This window comes from Berghia stephanieae, chromosome 2 (genome assembly GCF_034508935.2).
Source record: "Berghia stephanieae isolate SIO BIC M18660-M18661 chromosome 2, UCSD_Bste_1.3, whole genome shotgun sequence".
NCBI classification, from domain to species: domain Eukaryota; kingdom Metazoa; phylum Mollusca; class Gastropoda; order Nudibranchia; family Aeolidiidae; genus Berghia; species Berghia stephanieae.
The window spans coordinates 127,931,167-127,949,486 of record NC_088361.1 but is presented as its reverse complement, the minus strand read 5'-3'; the positions used below and the strand labels follow the sequence as shown (position 1 = coordinate 127,949,486).

At 36.0% G+C, this 18,320-nt stretch overlaps 1 protein-coding gene across 6 annotated transcripts; it reads left to right on the top strand.

Moving 5' to 3' along the window:
- The first annotated feature begins 6,912 nt into the window (after positions 1 to 6,912).
- On the top strand, positions 6,913 to 17,802 carry LOC144966573 (uncharacterized). Of its 6 annotated transcripts, none has more exons than XM_078903253.1 (2): positions 6,913 to 6,932; positions 15,994 to 17,802. In XM_078903253.1, exon 2 carries the CDS (start codon positions 16,029 to 16,031, stop codon positions 17,142 to 17,144), a length of 1,116 nt encoding a protein of 371 aa, XP_078759379.1. In that variant the 5' UTR covers positions 6,913 to 6,932; positions 15,994 to 16,028; the 3' UTR covers positions 17,145 to 17,802. The 6 variants fall into 6 exon arrangements, with proteins under 6 accessions (XP_078759379.1, XP_078759377.1, XP_078759378.1 ...); XM_078903251.1 differs by lacking the exon at positions 6,913 to 6,932 and adding an exon at positions 8,996 to 9,206; XM_078903252.1 differs by lacking the exon at positions 6,913 to 6,932 and adding an exon at positions 9,274 to 9,440.
- Positions 17,803 to 18,320: the final 518 nt, after the last annotated feature.

The following is an 18,320-nucleotide window of genomic DNA, read 5'->3' as shown; positions in this document are numbered from 1 at the left end:
AAGTCGTTTAAAAATCACGATATCAAAAGTTTCAAAACTTGCGTCTTGTTTTTAGTATTTGCTACAAAATAACAAGGTTGTGAAGAGTCAAACAAAATCAGACATTTCACTGAATAGATTTTACCACGAAAGCAATTGTAATAGGTTTATCAAATTAAATTATAGTGTCTGCTTGGTTACTTATGTCCAACATGGTGTATACGGATCATACAACGGTTTACACAGATACCGAGTTAAAAAGAGTTAATTCAAAAGCATGGGAGCAAATCACTATTCAATTAATAAGAATATCAATTGGACCTGGGAAAAAGGTACGCATAATCATAAAGCAAAATGGGGGATCGCCAGATTATATCAACATTTGAGAATCACGTTCCAAATCTTTGACATGGTAAAAATGCGGTGTGTTTGTTTGTGTGGTAAACTTTCAGATTTGCATCGTTTATAGTTTCGGGACTACAGGGTTTTTTTCCCCACCCGTTATATGTCGATCCTGACACCGCCATGAGCGGTATATATTCGGGCAATATTTCCATGCAACAAAAAAAAAATTTAAAAAAAAAAAGGAAGGAGAAATCAAAGTGCCTGAAATTTGAAATTTGCGCTTCTTATTGCATTTGTCGTATGTGTCTCTTGTTTTGTTTCCGTAAACAAATTGACCAATTATTTTTTTTAAATCGATGATTAGATACGATTTTTGACATGAGTATGATCAAATTATGATATGGGGGATTAGACTTGAGTTGTTTATTGTTAGCACCTCACGGTGAGAGGCAGCCACATCTTTCGGGATGGCCAGGATCCTATAATTTGGTACCCCCGCTCACGTCTAGTTCACGCATAGTTCACGGTGTATGCTAGTATACGGCACCACAATCCCCCGGGCAACGACTTTGGCTGGTCGGCGAAACTAAGTGGACGAAATTAAAAACGAGGAAAGTGTCTCCTCCGAAGTATACACATCTGTCGGCGGAAAAGACGGAAGATCCACGAATCAGGAAAACGGCTTGAAAGGCGAGAGGTGGAAAGGCATCGGTATATTTCAGGGGCGCATCAGAGACTGAAATGATTAGCGGCCATAACCGTCTGGAACGACGTATACCCTTGCCACAAAACCTGCACATGAAGATGACAAAACAGCGGGGTAAACAAGGGACAGGCAGGAGTTGCTATAATCCTTGACCGTCAAGCTAAAAAAAAGTCTGATAAGCTACAACCCTGTATAAGAAAGTATACTTGTTATGCACCTCGATACGAAACCAGTAACTACCACCATCATACTGGTCTATGCTCCAATGTCAACACATAACGAGGAAGAAATTGAAATTTTCTACAACGAGTTACAATCAGTAAAAGAAGAAGTAAAACCTCGAGATGCCCTCAATATCATGGGTGACTTTAATACAAAAGTTGGTGAGGGCGCCAACAAGGACAGAGGATTAGGCGCACGCGGTCCAGGTACAAAAATGACTCAGGGGAACACCTTCTCACTTTCACACAAACCAACAATCTTATGATACTCAGCACCTGGGTTCAAACGACACGCAAGAAGGAAATACACCTGGACCTCACCGGATGGACTCACAAAGAACCGGATAGACTACATTCTAACCAGTAAAAGGTCGTTTACAAGTTTTTCTGATTGCACAACAAAACCAGGTGCAGACTATGACACCGACCATATCCTTTTGACAGCAAACATTTAAGATGAAAGGTTTTAGACAGAGAAAAGCAGAATCACGGGTGATCCGATATGACACAGATAAACTAAAAGATCCAGCAAAAAAACGCCGTATTTATTGTCGAAACAGAAAACCGATTTGATGCCCTCTGTGACACCCAAGATGAAAAAAACACCACAAGATCTATGATAAATATGAGAAATAGATATCACGAAACAGCAGACTCTATCCTTGGACGAAAACGAAAGAAAAAGTCAAAACCATGGATAAGCGAAGAAACTATCAATCTGACTAACAGTAAAAGAGAGACCAGAATTATAGGATAAATGAAATAATACAAAAAACTGAAAGGGCATGTCAAAAAGCATATCTAGGAAGATAAACAAGCCTGTCTAAAAAGGAAAATTTAAATGTAACATAAATCTATTTGATCGTTGCAATATGTCAAATGAAATGTATGATAAAATCAATACACTGAAACAAAAGCAGTTCAAGCCTAACCAATTGGCAATAAAAGACTACCGAGGACATACCCTAACAGATCCTGAACAAATCATGATGCGATCAAGGAGTAATGGAGAACAACTCTTCAAATCACAATAGGCGAAGGACATAAACTTTCAAAACAGCATAGAACCAAAAGAGCCAGCACCAATGATACACAAAATAGAAATTGTTTTATCCAGCATCCCAGTAGAACTTATAAAAGCGAATGGAGAACATGCAGTGAAGATCCTACACTCACTATGATGCAAGAGACATGTCAATGGCCAGAGGAATGGAAATAACAAGAAATTGTAATGCTACATAAATCAGGAGACACAAAGGAGTGCAGCAATTACAGAGCCATAGCACTCATTAGTTATGCTAGTAAAATCATGCTCTATGTCATCCTAGAAAGATTAAAAGTTAAAATAGAAACAGAACTAGCAGAGGAACAGGCAGGTTTCAGACCAGGTAGAGATACTGGAGACATGCTCTGCGCACTTCAAGTCATCTTAGAAAAACTAAATGAAATTCACAAAGAGATATACATCATCTTCATAGATTACAGCAACGCGTTTGACAGTGTTGAACATAAACCACTTTTTCAGACCCTACACGAAATGAGTTTCCCATCACACCTTATTGCCCTCATGCAATCTTTATACACAAACCAGGAACTTAGAATTCACTGGAACAACAAACACAATGAATGCTTCACAATAGGAGCAGGTGTAAGACAAGGTTGCATTCTGTCACCACATCTATTCAGCACATACACCGAACAAATAATGAGAGAAGCAGCTGCTGAAAATTTTGGAATTAAAATAGGAGGTCGAAAAATATCAAATCTCAGATATGCAGATGGCACCTCAATCCTTACGAACAATCCTTACAGAAGCAACAACAGTCATTAATGATCTAAACAATGCAGGTTGAGCTTAAAGGCCCCAAACTAAATGCCAAAATGACAAAATACATGCAAATCGGAGAAATTAAAGATCAAGCCATACTTATTAAAAACGAAGAGATTGAAGGTGTGTCTCATTTTGGATTTAAATGACCGAATTGCAATGGCGAAAAAAAAAAGAATGACCTCTCTAAATAATATCTGGACAGACAAATCCATAGGACAAAATTTGAAAAAAAAAACTAGTAAAAGTATTGGTGTGGACAGTGATGACCTACGGCGCAGAAGGATGTACCCTCAAGAACAAAGACATGAAACGTATAAACTCTGCTGAAATGTGGTTTTACAGAAGGATGATGAGGATAAGCTGGAGGGAAAGAAGAACAAATAACAGCATACTGGAAGAGCTGGAAGTCATGCCAAAACTATTAAATGTAATCAAAAGGAGAAAAAAAAACTCTTTTTTCCCCGGTCAAATATGCCGAAACCCATGCACCCTTATGATGTGGTACTGGGGGAAATGGAGGGCAAACGAAGAAGGGGAAGACCTAGGCCTAGTTATATAAAAAACATCCTAGAATGGACAGAGATGAATGGAAGAGAGTTATCCAATACCGTCAACAGACGAAAGGAATGGGCAGACTTTTGTCATCGCAGAGTGCGAGCAGCCAACGTCAATGAGAACGAAGCTGGATAGTAAGTAAGTATAATAAAAAAGAGATCACTTTAAAAAAGCAGCACCCAGTTCGAAAAGTGGGCGATTCCAATGTCATGTATGGAAACGTCATGAACATTGGTCTTTTCAATCAGAATTTCATTACAAAAATTATTTGAATGTTCATTATTCATGTTATTTCGGCGATATTTTAAATCAAAACTGTGAGTCTACTACTACTACTACTACTACTACTACTACTACTACTACTACTACTACTACTACTACTACTACTACTACTACTACTACTCTTACTAATGCTACTGCTACTACTACTACTACTACTACTACTACTACTACTACTACTATTACTACTACTACTACTACTACTACTATTACTAAATACTACTACTACTACTACTACTACTACTACTACTACTACTACTACTACTACTACTACTACCACTACTACTACTACTACTACTACTACTACTGCTACTACTACTACTGCTACTAATAGTACAACCTAATAAGCGTAGTTTTCAGATTTCACGACTGATATTATTTACTTATTTGTTTATTCATTCATTCATTCAGTATTATTATTATTATTATTATTATTATTATTATTATTATTATTATTATTATTATTATTATTATTATTATTATTATTATTATTATTATTATTATGGTTTTTCTTGAGATGAAAATTGCTAAGAATCATTCTAGCAAGCCACATTCTTATCTCGTATGAATTAAGGAAAAAAATCGCACAAAATGTTCTTGAACTACCAAGTTACAGGCTGTGAAAAAAAAGTTACAAAAATTATCCCATTTCTGTGCCCCATACATGAACCTGTTTACCCACAATGTGTGGCGATGTAGTTTTGTGGTGTGACAATCGCCTTCGGGTCGGAAGCTCCTGCGTTCGAATCTCGCTCTGAGCGGCGCATAGTTGAGTCCTTGGAAAAGGCTCTCACTCTTATTCTCTCATCGTACTCAAATGTAAAATGATTGCCTGGTCGAGAACAGCGTTTTCACTGTCTGTAAAAAATGTCATATCGCTTAACAGGCGTCATGTCTTGTCCTACATGTGAAGTGTTGCTATAGAGACCCCTGGTCCACCGCGTTAAGCACGTTTAGTGGATATTGCTATATATAAACGCTCAATTATTTTTTAAAGTGCAAGTGAGAAAATCAACCATAAAGTTGCACTGAAAACAATAGAATGTCAGTTGCAATTCGATAAAATGGAATTTGTTTTCTTTCTTTTTTTAAAATTAATTATCCAAACTAGAAAAATGTAATAATAAAGTATAATGTGGCTATGTGGTCTTGTGGCATGTCAGCCGCTTTCGGATCGGAAGGCCCTGGGTTTATGCCTCACTCGGAGTATAGTTGAGTCCTTGGAAAAGGCTCTTTACTCACATTATCTCACCGTACTCAGGTGTAAAATGAGTACCTGGCAATGAACAGCGTTGTCTTTGTCGGAAAAAAATATAATTTCGCCTAACAAGCATCATGTCTCGTTCTACGTGTTACGTGTTGTTGTTGGTCAGAGACTCTTTGTAAAGCGCTTTGAGCATATTTAGTGGATATTGCGCTATATAAATGCTTAAGTTTATAATTCATATGTAATGTGTTTTAATATATTAACTCATTTTTCAAGGAAATGTGGCTTACAATGTTTATACACGGGTAATAGATTTAGGTTTTTGGTCTTCTGAGCAACCAGAAATATGGTGATTGATTTTGGACAAGTCTTGCGTTTCAGAGTAGGCACACTATTGAAAATAATATTGCATTGATATTTGATGTATGGCTGGTAAAATAAAGCTCGAGATTTCGAACGAGGTAAGTAAGATAGGAGAGCTATAATTTTATCAACTATAGGCCTATTTAAACCATGTACTTAAAAATGCCTGAAGGATGGTATAATACGGGTAGGGGGGGGGGGGGACTTGTTTATATGTAAATTTGTGATCCATTTGTGCAGCAATTTCTCATAAAAATAAGAATAAATCATCGTGATATATTTTCAAAATGTGAATTATGATCTGTCAAGGGAAAATAAATTCATAAAAAGTTCAGCCAGCACAACATTATCATGGTCACGAAATAAAGAAATCATTTTATAATAAAAACTGCAATGTACATTAAATTTGACATCTTCTAAACAACTAAATTATATGCAATTTGTTTTGTGATGGAGTTAGTTACTCAACAATAAACATATTATAATGAACTGCTAGGGTATACAGTGCACGCAGCTTAATCGGAACAGCGCAGTTCCACAGAAATTGTTCCTTTTAAGCGGCGATCCAAATATATATTCGATTCCGATTGTGGCCTCCATTGGAACTACTTATCAAGACTGCACACATCTTTTCCAGTGACTATATATTTATGTATAATCATACAAAGCATCCTTATATATATATGTCTAAAATATTATATTCCATTCTTCTCTGTACCTGTAGCTATGTGTGTAGCCATGTTGGTAGATAAAAGAGATTGCTAACCTTTTTATCTTTTTACTTTACATTCATATGAAACTGCTATTACACCCACATCTCGAAAAGAGGCAAAATGAATCAAGGACACATGGGTCCTATTCCATAAAAATCTACAGCACAGTATGCAATATAAATCAACGGGGCGTGCCTCGTCAAAAGCAAATCAAAATTTACATAATTATCTGCCCTCTCATGGATAGAGTCATGCCGCCATATTGGTCCATTTGAATTCACAGAATGACTCATTCTTGTCTTCAATGGGAATACTCGTGTTTTTTATTACTTAGAAAAAAAAATCATAAATCGTTTGCTGAGGCTCTGAAATCGTTCCAATTAATCGGCATGTTTCAATTAACCAGTAGAAATTATGCAGAAAAAATTCTTTCACATACAAATAGTTCCAATTAAGCGGTTGTTCCGATAAAGCTGCAATACAATTACCGGCTTTGACTGTATTTTATTGTCGTTGATATTGATAATACATTACGGGGAATCAATTTTAAAGTACTTTATCTCAACAACAAACAAAAAAAAAAAACCCAATAAAATACTAACCAAACTTGACATAATATATCTCCTTAGGCCGATTTATCTATGATAGAAAACGCTGTACTATTATTGTTTTCTCTGAAAAAGTGTGATGCGATCGGTGTTGGAAATTAGTTTGCACCAAAGAGATTAGCAAGGTACACCTAGAGTTAGACTTGATACAGAAGGTTATAGGGTGCAGTTTTTTTTTATCAGGAAAGAAATAACTGTATTGAAGATTTCTAGTTTTGGATGTTTCAAAACGTTTTGTGTTCTACATTGTCAAATGATTTAATATCTGATGGAAAAAACTAATATTTCTCTTTAGACACTGTAACTAGTTATTGACAGATCTCTCAAATAAAATCAATTTAAAAGTTGTCTTTCAGAGCAATAAAGATCTCGGACCCTGATATTGTACCAGTTTCTGTAATGTTAAACGGAAAAGAAATCAATTGCTACATTTTTTACATGAAGTTAATCTAGAGCAAAGTAATTTCCTCCAAATCAACTGACCCAGCTACCAATCAATACTTGCATAAAACTTTACAACTATGAATGGAGCATCAGAACATTCAATTTAAAAAAATTAAAACTTATATCTCTTTAGTAATGAAAAAAGGCCCCCATTTTTCTTTATCCCTAGTTTCTTTTATAAACCCTAATACATTTGGCAGGGAAGGGGGGTGGGGGTGGTGAGCATGTCCATCCTGTGTACTAAAAAAGAAATATCTTGATTACGCTGATAGTTAAAAAGCAAAAGCTTACTTTTCTATCCGACTTGCAGCTACTGGAGAATAAAATAGTCGCACAATGATTAGGAATTTGTTCGAGAATCTAAACTCAAGAATACCATAATTCTGTATTGTCATACCCACTTAGTTTTGAAAAAACCTAAAGGTCCTTTGTTCTAAATATAATATAACTTCTAGGGAAACCTTACGATTCTTTTAAAAAGCGTGCAATACATTTTCATAATAGCACTGGTCCTTTTGTTATAAAATAAATTACTGACGTATAACGATACACACTGATCAATAAACGTTCAGTTAACGCATAACGATACACACTGATCAAGAAACTTTCAGTTACTTGCAAGACTCATCTTTTATTATATGTTTCATTATTAAAGTAAAACCAACTAATAATCTCCATGTTAATGGAGGGATATCAGCAATAAATAGAAAGAAAGATCCAAAAATATTTACATGTATAAAGAATCTTACTACAAACAATCCACAGTAAACATTTGATTGTTAGAAAATAGTACAGTCAACAACAAATAATTAGCTGGATCAATCGTGATTTTACTTCCAGTAATCCTTGATGTCATTTGAGATGTAAATAGCGATAAGTAACTAATGTATTTTATGTACTATGCTTTAGATAAAATTGTTTAGTTGGTTAAATCGAATCGATAACAATTCATTGCTTAGATATCAAACAAACATCATTCAGTCAAATTGTTGTGAGTCCCATTAGTATAGAATCTTTAACGTCTCAGGAGAACTTTCATATTCTTATATTTTTTATTTAATTTTGTTTTGCGACACATTAAACATGGAAAGAAATAGAAGTTCAATTTGCTACTTAAAAGTCTATTATCCAATTGCAACAGTAAAGATTTCGAACGAGGTAAGTAAGATAGGAGAGCTATACTTTTATCAACAATAGGCCTATTTAAACCATGTACTTAAAAATGCCTGAAGGATAGTATAATACGGGGGGGGGGGGGGGGGGGACTGTTTACAGCAATTTAAACACAATATAACCAGAATTTGAAAAAAGCCTTAAATCTTAGCAAAACATTCTATTATTAATATCGATGGAATTCTTAAAGGATCATTGATCCAAGCGTAATTTGCCTATTATTTAGAGCTAGAAGGTGAATTTTGGTAGGTGCGCTTTAATAGTACATTAGACTTTTTTTAAAACAGAAGTGAAATAGTGATTTGAAGTAATGAAAGCATTATCTAGACTACAAGAACGAGAAGCTCTTATCTCATCTGATATTGAAAAGATCGATTTGAAAGGTTTTAGGGAGACAAAATCACTATTAAACCTAAACACCAAAGAGAATGGAACATTTATCGACCTGTAACTTTGGTTTAATCAAGTACTTAAAGTTTATTGATTCACACTTGTGTGAAATAAAAAATAGGAAGTAGAAGGCACTGTGAAACATTTGATTGTGAGTTGGGCCATTGAATTAGGCTGGGATTACAGAGTTCTTTTGAAACGAGATAGATTAAACTATCTGATTCGATCATTACAAATAATGTTACTCTTCTTTTGGATCTTTTGCCCTACGGGTTCTTCAAATCATTATAAAAGTAGAAACAGATCAATTCTAGACTAGTTTATTTGAGTTATTTGATAAACGGGTCCAAACTATCAGTTCTCTATAAATTTTGTCTTTGGTGTAATATCAGGTAAGCGAAAGGTTATTATCTCTATTACCAAATGTTTAAATTTTATGTTGGAATTGTGAAATTTGGTTTAGATAATTGCAATATGATGAAATAAAATGATTGATGTTCAGCGGCATGGTTGACAAGCAAATCGTTTATTTTTAAAGTTGATTCCAGAGACAAACAAATTTCATGTTATCGACGTCAAGGTGAACGTTTTATTGACGAAACCATTTTTGAAGCAACAAATCGAAGGTATGGATTTGTACTCGTGTGGGAAGGGATTATTGGTAGCAGAAAAACTGAGCTAATACGTATCGACCAAAACGCCACTCAGACCTATACATAAGCGATCTTCTTGAACCAAACTTCTTCCTATTTGTTCGGAATCAGAATAATAAAGTAGCAATATTCCAGCATGATTAAACGTCATTACAAAGACACACATCTGTTTTACTGAAAGATTCAAATGTACGGGTGAGGAATCAGTGGCCAGCTGGGTCACTTGACATGAAATTATGAAAAGAAAGCTTTAAAAAAACAAGATCACTGTACAAACTCTGATAAACTGTTCGACAGACTAAATACGATTTGGATTGATATACCAGCAGGATCAATCCATCAGCTGACATCATCAATGAGGCGAAGAGTTGTGTCCATTCATCATTTCTAAGGGTGGACATACAAAATATTGAAGTATGTCATTGGTGCTGATTTCAATTCTGTGCTCGATTTTGCGAAATTAAATTTTTGAATGACTGTTCTTAAATACCTGCGACTTTTCAACAGTTATCACGAATTCAATAAATTTTACACCAATAGAAGGCTAGTTTTGTCTAGTTTCTAAATAGATTATATTCAGAAATTTATTTAACTAATAAACCTTTAAAAACATGCTAGCTATACACAAAGCTGTGCTGTTATAATATTATAAATTTCTTTTTTATTGTATAGAGAAATACTTCTTTTTTCCTATATTTTATTAAACTATATATGGTTTTGATTTTACTTAGTGCTCTTAAGATAAAATAATCTTTGTGACTCAACTGACTTTTCAATAAGGGCAGCTATGATTGCAGTGTAATGTAAGATTTTTGTATAGCGCTATCTTCATTAAATGTGCTCAAGAGCGCTTCATAAAGGGTCATAGCAAGAAGGACGATAAATGATATGTGAGGCGCTATTCCAACAAAAAGAACATTGGCACCGGCAAGGTACTCATTTTACTCCAGACAACTATGAGACAATTACAAGGACATTGCTTTGCGCCGATTGAACTCGAACTTGGAGAATAATACACACCGGAGGAGCGTACATTAATTCAAAATACGTTGATCTTGTCCCATCGCAGGAGCGAACACAAATCATACAAAAGTAAAAGTAGTGAAAGTTGAAAACAACCTAGATGAAATACATATTCGATTACGATTCGCTTTATAACTGAATAATAGAATAATTGGATCTTACTAGTTTAGATTTTAGTTTAAAGGAAGGGCTTGTTCCAATGTTGCCCTATTCGTGCTGTCTGTATATTATGGGCCTGAAAACTTTCGGACTCTTTGATGAATCCATCAAAAACCGGCAAAGGGTTAAAACTTGTATTTGGCCATCCAGTACATCATACATTTGACAATGCATTTTCTTACTCAATAATGGCTGAAGCTCCTAAAGATCAGAAAAGGCACCAAATGCAGACTACATATTGGTCGATATAGGCAGGCTTCCAGAAAGTAAAACCTTTTATCGACATTTCGGATGTAAGTTCCACATTTCCCATCCAAATATATAAACATTTATTAAGGGACTGCATACAAAAGAGAAAAAAAAATCAGCATAAACACAACCATATCAATGAAGAAGCAGATTCTAATGGTTTCTTCTCACACTACAATTATGACGCCCGAATTGTTGCCGCATTCGTGTACAGTTGCGAACCCGCTCGGTGGTCTTGTCACAACATTACGCTCAGCCTGATGCTCTGCGGTTTCGGGTTCTTTGCCTTAACATATGGGACAGATGGAAAGTCCCCACTTATGTAGGGTGGCCACGTTAGGTTCTAGACCTTAATCTGTTTGCAGCCACCCTGTGCCTCCTCTTGCTGGTACAGAAGCCTGGCAACTTCTCTCCGAGTTTCGAGAAGACTATGTCCCCACTCCACCAGGTGCCGACTTTTATCTAGCTAATGCAAACCCGTCCGGAGTCAGGAAAGCTAATTACAAGGGCTGTTGGGACTTGTATTGGCTCGTACTAGGGGCACTGTCTATAACACGCCTGAGAGGGGTTTCCTCAGTTCCCCTCTCTATTTTCTTACGCCTTTGACAAGTAATCGTCTCCCACCGAACATTGGGGGGAAGGGGGAGGGGAGGGCTGAATTGCTGCCATTATCGGGCCCCATTATTAAGGTGTTGTTACTAGCATTCCTAATACTATGTGCATGGACGTGTGAAGTTTAACATCTATCTTCTCAACGTTCTTGCTCCTATACCACGCTTGAGCGTAGTACTCTGCGGTGGAATAACATAATACCAGGCCAGAAGTGGCTATTAAAGTCTTCCAGACAGATTGAAGGATGGTGAACCACTGGTGGTATAATCCAAGTCGCTTTTGGCAGTTTGTAAATGTTGTGCAAATACAACCCACCAGTCTCAAGCAAATTTTATTCACCCCATTTTTATCCTTCACGCTTTCAATTATCCTTACCTTCGTAGGCTCTTTTTAATAAATGCTAACACCTCCTATGAGCCTCATAGCTTCCTCTCGCTGGACCAGCATATAGCCTGGGTAAAGACGGGACACCTGTATTAGGAGAATGTCGAAGCTATGGACGACGATGCCACACTCTAGCCTTTGATATTCAGGGACAATATACAGTAGATCGCCGTTCCCGATATCGCATGTTCCAGCTGAGGCTATCATGGGACACTCGCTTTCTTCTCGACCGTGCTGGGACCTACAACGCTTCGCCAATGAAGATTCGTATACGGGTCAACTTATAGTACATTCCTCCCTTTCCCTTTGGACATTTCTCACTTATATTGGATTGAATAGAAGTCTTTTTCTAAATCAGTAATCATACATCAGATCTTGAAAAAAAAGAATCAAAGTCGCTTTCTCAAGTTATGACCATTGAAAAGTCATTGAGTGCATTATTCCGATATATTGAGATGTTTCTAATTCTTAATTACTTTCCAATGTATATAAAACAAACTTTTACGTTATCTTTCTTGAAAATTAAAAAAACAAAACAAAAAAAAAACAGACAATAAAGGTTGGACAAAGAAACTAAAACCCCTCACTGTCTTTCGTTCTTGGGGACATTTTTCATTTATACTCAATCAAAGTGGATTTTTTTCACATTAAATAACACTTAATATGAAAATATTCACCGTCGCCTTCAAAAATATTTGACATTAACAAAATGTTTGTCAGCATTTATCTAAAATAAAATAAATATTAGGATTTTTAAACAAAATTAATGCCATCCAAAATAATAATTTTCACTTTTATTTGTAAATCAATATTTACACTTAATGTATGGATATTTTTTTCGGTTTCATTATATAAGTTATGACATATGAAAAGAACAAGCTTTTAAAAAACCAACTTTACAGGTGTTTGAAAAATATCATAACCTTAAACTACTCTTATTTAGATGTTTGCTAAGGAATGAAACCCTATCCCTACACCTTGCTTTGAGGGATACAACCTCTGCAGCAGGATAGGATGACAGCACAACAATACGTAGAGCAGGATACTATGTACAGAGGTCAACTGGAAAATAGAAGATTTAAAAAATTATGAAAATATAATATTTTAAAAATTATGAAAATAATATATTTTTAAAATTATGTATTTCAGTCACATTAAAATACTTTAAAACATAATCAAGGAAAGATATTATAGATAGTATGCGCTTGGCTAAGAAGCTCACAACATTGCCATCCGGAAGTTTAACGGACCAACACACACAACTATGTGTAACCATAAACGTTTATAGTCTGGTTAATACAGTTTAGTGAGGACTACTCATAAACGCGGATGGCAAAAAGCAATATATGGCAGATTCTTTGTGAATGAAACTACAGGAGTATTGTAAATAGCATAGACAGAATTGGATTCAATAGTCTGATGTCACGTCGCCCAGCAACGGCGGCCATCGTAGTTCTAAACAAAAGCATCGATACTTTTTATTCTTCATGCTGGCTAGAACTTTTCATATGGCGTGTGATCAGAATGTGTAAAAGTCAAAACATGATCAGATTATAATGGGTTTTTTTTTTTGCTCTGGATGCACTTTTATGCTCGTCGGAGAAATATTTCACAAGGGCGTCTGCCATTGTTCCGATAGTTTAGAGCCAGTTACTAAGTTACCATGCGTCATTCGAGGGAAATTACGACTGTTGAAGCGCATTCCGAGTAAAAAAATTTTACTATGATTTTTTTCCCAAATTGAAGACCAACGACCTGAAGCAAACAATTTCTCAACAATGATAAATAAGTATGTGAACGCATATCTTCAACAAGACCTGTAACTATTTCAAATCCTTCAATATTAATTCAATATCATTCAAATTATCAGCTTTCCTCATTAGTGTTGGAATGTCCATCCTTGTCCATTCTTTTACACTATCTACCCAGCACCTTGTTTTCCGTCCTCTCCTTCCTCCTCCCTCCAAAGTCCCTTGCATAATGGTTTTTGTCAATGTCTCATAGGGAAAAACATGACTAAACGTAGACAGCTAACATAAACGCTTGTCTTTAAACTGGTAAGCAGTTGTACTGACAGAGCCCGTCAATGCATGACACTATAGATAGTATGCAGATGACGTCACTCAGGCCTTTGTTATTGTTTTTGCCATCCGCGTTTGTGAGTTGTTCTCACTAAACTGTATTAACCAGACTATAAAAGTTCATGGTTACACAGAGTTTGTGTGTTGGTCCGTTATACTTCCGGATGGCAATGTTGTGAACTCCTTGGCCAAGCGCATTCTATCTATACAAGGAATTTGCAAGTCTCTTGTATCGGACAATATTTGTGGCAATGCTGTTCAGATTAATTACTTTCTTTGACTTCTTGATTTAATGCAAATATTAGCTGCTAGATTGGCTGCAATTATATAATGATGATTGGCTAAGAGGATGACAAAAACATTAATATCCCGGTGTCTGTTTAAGTCTGAATGATTCTGTTTGAAGGCCTTGCAAAATATGGACCAATATGGGGGTGTCTTCTTCATGGTTGCATTGTCCCACGGAAATCTCATTACAAAGATGCTTGCCAAAATCTGTGATATACAGTCCTTTTCCCTTTTTGACGTTTTCCATCACAAACATACTAGACAAGCATTTGAAGAGCTCTTTTTTGTCTGCATTCATAAAAAAAAATGTTGCCAGTCCCTTGAAATGTTGACAATCACACGTTGCTATCTGCGATGACCTCGTTTTTCTTTCGTGCTTTCTTTTATAGAAACAGAGGAATATATTTTAAAAATAAGCTTTTATATACGTAGCGCAATATCCACTAAATGTGCCCAAAGCGCTTTACAGAGGGTCCCTGGCCAACAGCAACACTTAGCATGTAGGACGGGACATGACGCCTGTTTGGCGATATTACAATTTTTTTCCGACAGAGACCACGCTGTTGACGGCCAGGTACTCATTTTACACCTGAGTACGGTGAGAGAATGTGAGTAAAGAGCCTTTCCCAAGGACTCAACAATGTGCCGAGCGAGGCTCGAACCAGGACCTTCTGATCCGAAAGCGATTGTCATACCACTTGAACACATAGCCGAATATAACGGTCCCAAACAACATCTACTCTTCAAGGCATGGAGTTTTCGATAAACTGCATTTTAAAAGCATTTATCGTTTCAGCATTTTAAAAAATCAAAATCAAGTGCATTCCATGACAGTACGTTCGGTAAATGAGTTCTATCGAATATTAGTAGAACATCTAGTGATAGATTTCTTTAAAATATCACCTTGTGTGAATGTAACCAAAGAAAAATAAAAAAAATTGTTTATAATCAATGTTATGCAGACCATGGACACTTTTATATAGGCTAAGTGTATATGATCGCCTCTTTTTTTTGTTGTTCTTTTGTGATGGTAGTTTTAGTTTTATCTTCATATTATTAAAACCTGGTAAATATATAGTTGCTCGTTTTTTACGCTTTCTAAAACTATATATTATTATTTGGAAAGAGTCCACTATTTACAATTTCCCTATTCCAATGTTGTTCTTACTACAGATATACTGTAAGGAACAATTCGCGATTTAAGTATTCAAATCTTCTAAATGCCAATTGTTTTGGTAGCTTTGTTAATTATTGTATTAATATGGTTATCAAAATTAAGAGAATGGTCACGTAAACATCATTGTCGTCATTATTAATATCGTCATCACCATCATCATCATCATCATCATCATCATCATCATCATCATCATCATCATCATCATCATCATCATCATCACACCATCATCATTGTATTTGTCATTATTATTATCTCGTAAGAAATATCTAAGTAAAAAGAAGTCCTTCAGGGCCATTGGGCCCATAGAGCCGGAGTTTATTCCGGTTGCTATAGCGTGAAACGGACAAAAGCAAAGTACTTTCCGCCAAATCTATCATACTCAGCAACCCATTCATTGCTGGGTAGACAAGGCTCATAAAAATCTCGACCGCATCCGATCTTGGTCCCTTTGCGTGTGAAGCGAGTGATCTACTAACTGAGCTATAGGAACCCCCAAGAAATATCTAACTACTATCTCATTCATTGTCATTATCACCACCATTCCTATTTTCAGTTAAGAGTAACCTGCATCTGTGACCCCAAAGCAAGATGGACAGTAACACATCCGTAACATTTGAGAATGAGACAGCTTCATCTGGATCAAATGTCCAGAGCTCAAAGTTGGTGAGTGACGAGGCACTATACTGGGGACAGCTCATTGGCCACGTAGGACTTAGTGGTCCCGTCTGCTTTGTGGGTGTTATTGCCAACACTATCAACATCATCGTCTTTATTCGCCAGGGTGTTTTAAAGGACAGCAACACAGTCAGCCTCCTAGCGTTGTCCATTTCAGACTTACTGAGTGTTGTTACCTTATTGTGGGCATCTATATGTTTCCTGATGATCTATGCTGGACCACCTGAGCTGCCATTTGACATTATGAGTACATTGGTGATATTTGGGGGACGTCCTCATGTGATGTTCGTACAAATAACTAGCTGGTTGACTGTCTATATTGCCTTTGAGAGATACATGTGTGTGGTTTTCCCATTTAAAGTTGGAAGAATGTTCTCAGCAAAGAAGACTATTCTGGTTATTTTATGCATCTCAATAATCATCCCTAGCTATGGATACATCCCTTTATATATAGTTGAACATCTTCGATGGCGGACAAATCCATACACAAATAAAACTATTTTAAGACTTTATCGAACAAAAGATTATTCCAAAGTAATGGACATTTGCAGCATATTGAATGCGCCGGTATCCAGAACGATGTCATTAGCATTTGTTTTCTGTTTTACTCAAATTACAGCGTTCCGAGTAAATGCTTCAAGAAAGTGGAGAATGGCGACTGCCTCACATTCTCAAATTCAAAAGACAAATCATTCCAACGCTGGAGAAGAAGTAAACCAGACACAGGCAAAAGATGACCAGAAAGAGATAGGAAGCCGAGACAAACGCCTGGTCAAAATGATCCGTGCTATTTGTACCATATTTCTTGTGTGTTTGACACCAAACTTGATTTTTATCATCTTGCAGCTCATTGAGCCTAAGATCGGACCACGAATGCAATATAACAATTTCTTCTTTCTGTGTTACGCTTTGAGCTTCTTACTAGAGGCTATCAATGCTACTATCAACATTTTTGTTTACTATAGGTTAAGCTCTAAATACAGAAACGAGTTTAGAGGATTGCTGGGCATAACTAAAACTTGTGACTAATATTTGTCATCAATGCTGTGCTTTTGTCCTCTCTCCAAGTCACCGATGACCATCACTCATTAATCAACTCATCCTGAAACAGATCAACATTGGACCACAGGAGCTGCCATTTGTCATTTTGAGTACATTGGTGGTGTTTGGGGAACGTCCTCGTGTAATGTTCGTACAAATAACTAGCTGGTTGACTGTCTATATTGCCTTTGAGAGATGCATGTGTGTGGTTTTCCCTTTTAAAGTTGGAAGAATGTTCTCAGTAAAGAAGACCTCACTCCAAGTCACCGTTGACCATCACTCGGTCGATATTTGAGTCCTTGGAGAAGGCTCTTTACTCACATTCTCTCAACGTACTCAGGTTTAAAATGAGTACCTGCCCGTTAACAGCATTGTCTCTGTCTGAAACAAATTTAATACCGCCTAACAGGAGTCATGTCCCGTCCTACATGTTAAATGTTGCTGTTCGTCAGGGACCCATTGTAAAGCGCTTTGAGTACGTTTAGTGGATATTGCGCTATATAAAAGCTCCTTTTTTGGTGGGCACATAGTACAGCCGTTTGTTAGAATCGGTACATACAGATAATGCACTCCTTTACATGCTTTGTAGAAATATTTGTAAAATATCGTAGTATTTAAAAAATAAATAAAAGTATTAATCATTCTACGTTGCACTGAAATTTGTCTCTAGTGAAGAATAATCTAATCATTTTTTTAAAATGAATGTAAAGAAAAAATATATAATAAACAAATAGAAGGAGAGTTGAAGAAAGGAGAAAGATAGGGAGGTGGGAAGTGGAAACTGAGGAGAAGGGTGCGGAGGAAGCGGAGAGGTGATGGGTGATTATGAAACAAAAGAGGAAATGGGGGGAAATATCTTTAATTTTTCATTCCATTACATTAATAGAGATGCAATCAACCTCGGTAACAAAAACCTCCCGAAAAAAGTGGACATTATTATTATTAATATTTATATTAATATTATTATTATTATCATCATCACCACCACCACCATCATCATCATCATCATCATCATCATCATCATCATCATCATCATCATCATCATCATCATCATCATCATCATCATCGTCGTCATTATCAAATCATCATCATCATTATTATCATTGATATTATTATTATTATTATTATTATTATTATTATTATTATTATTATTATTATTATTAT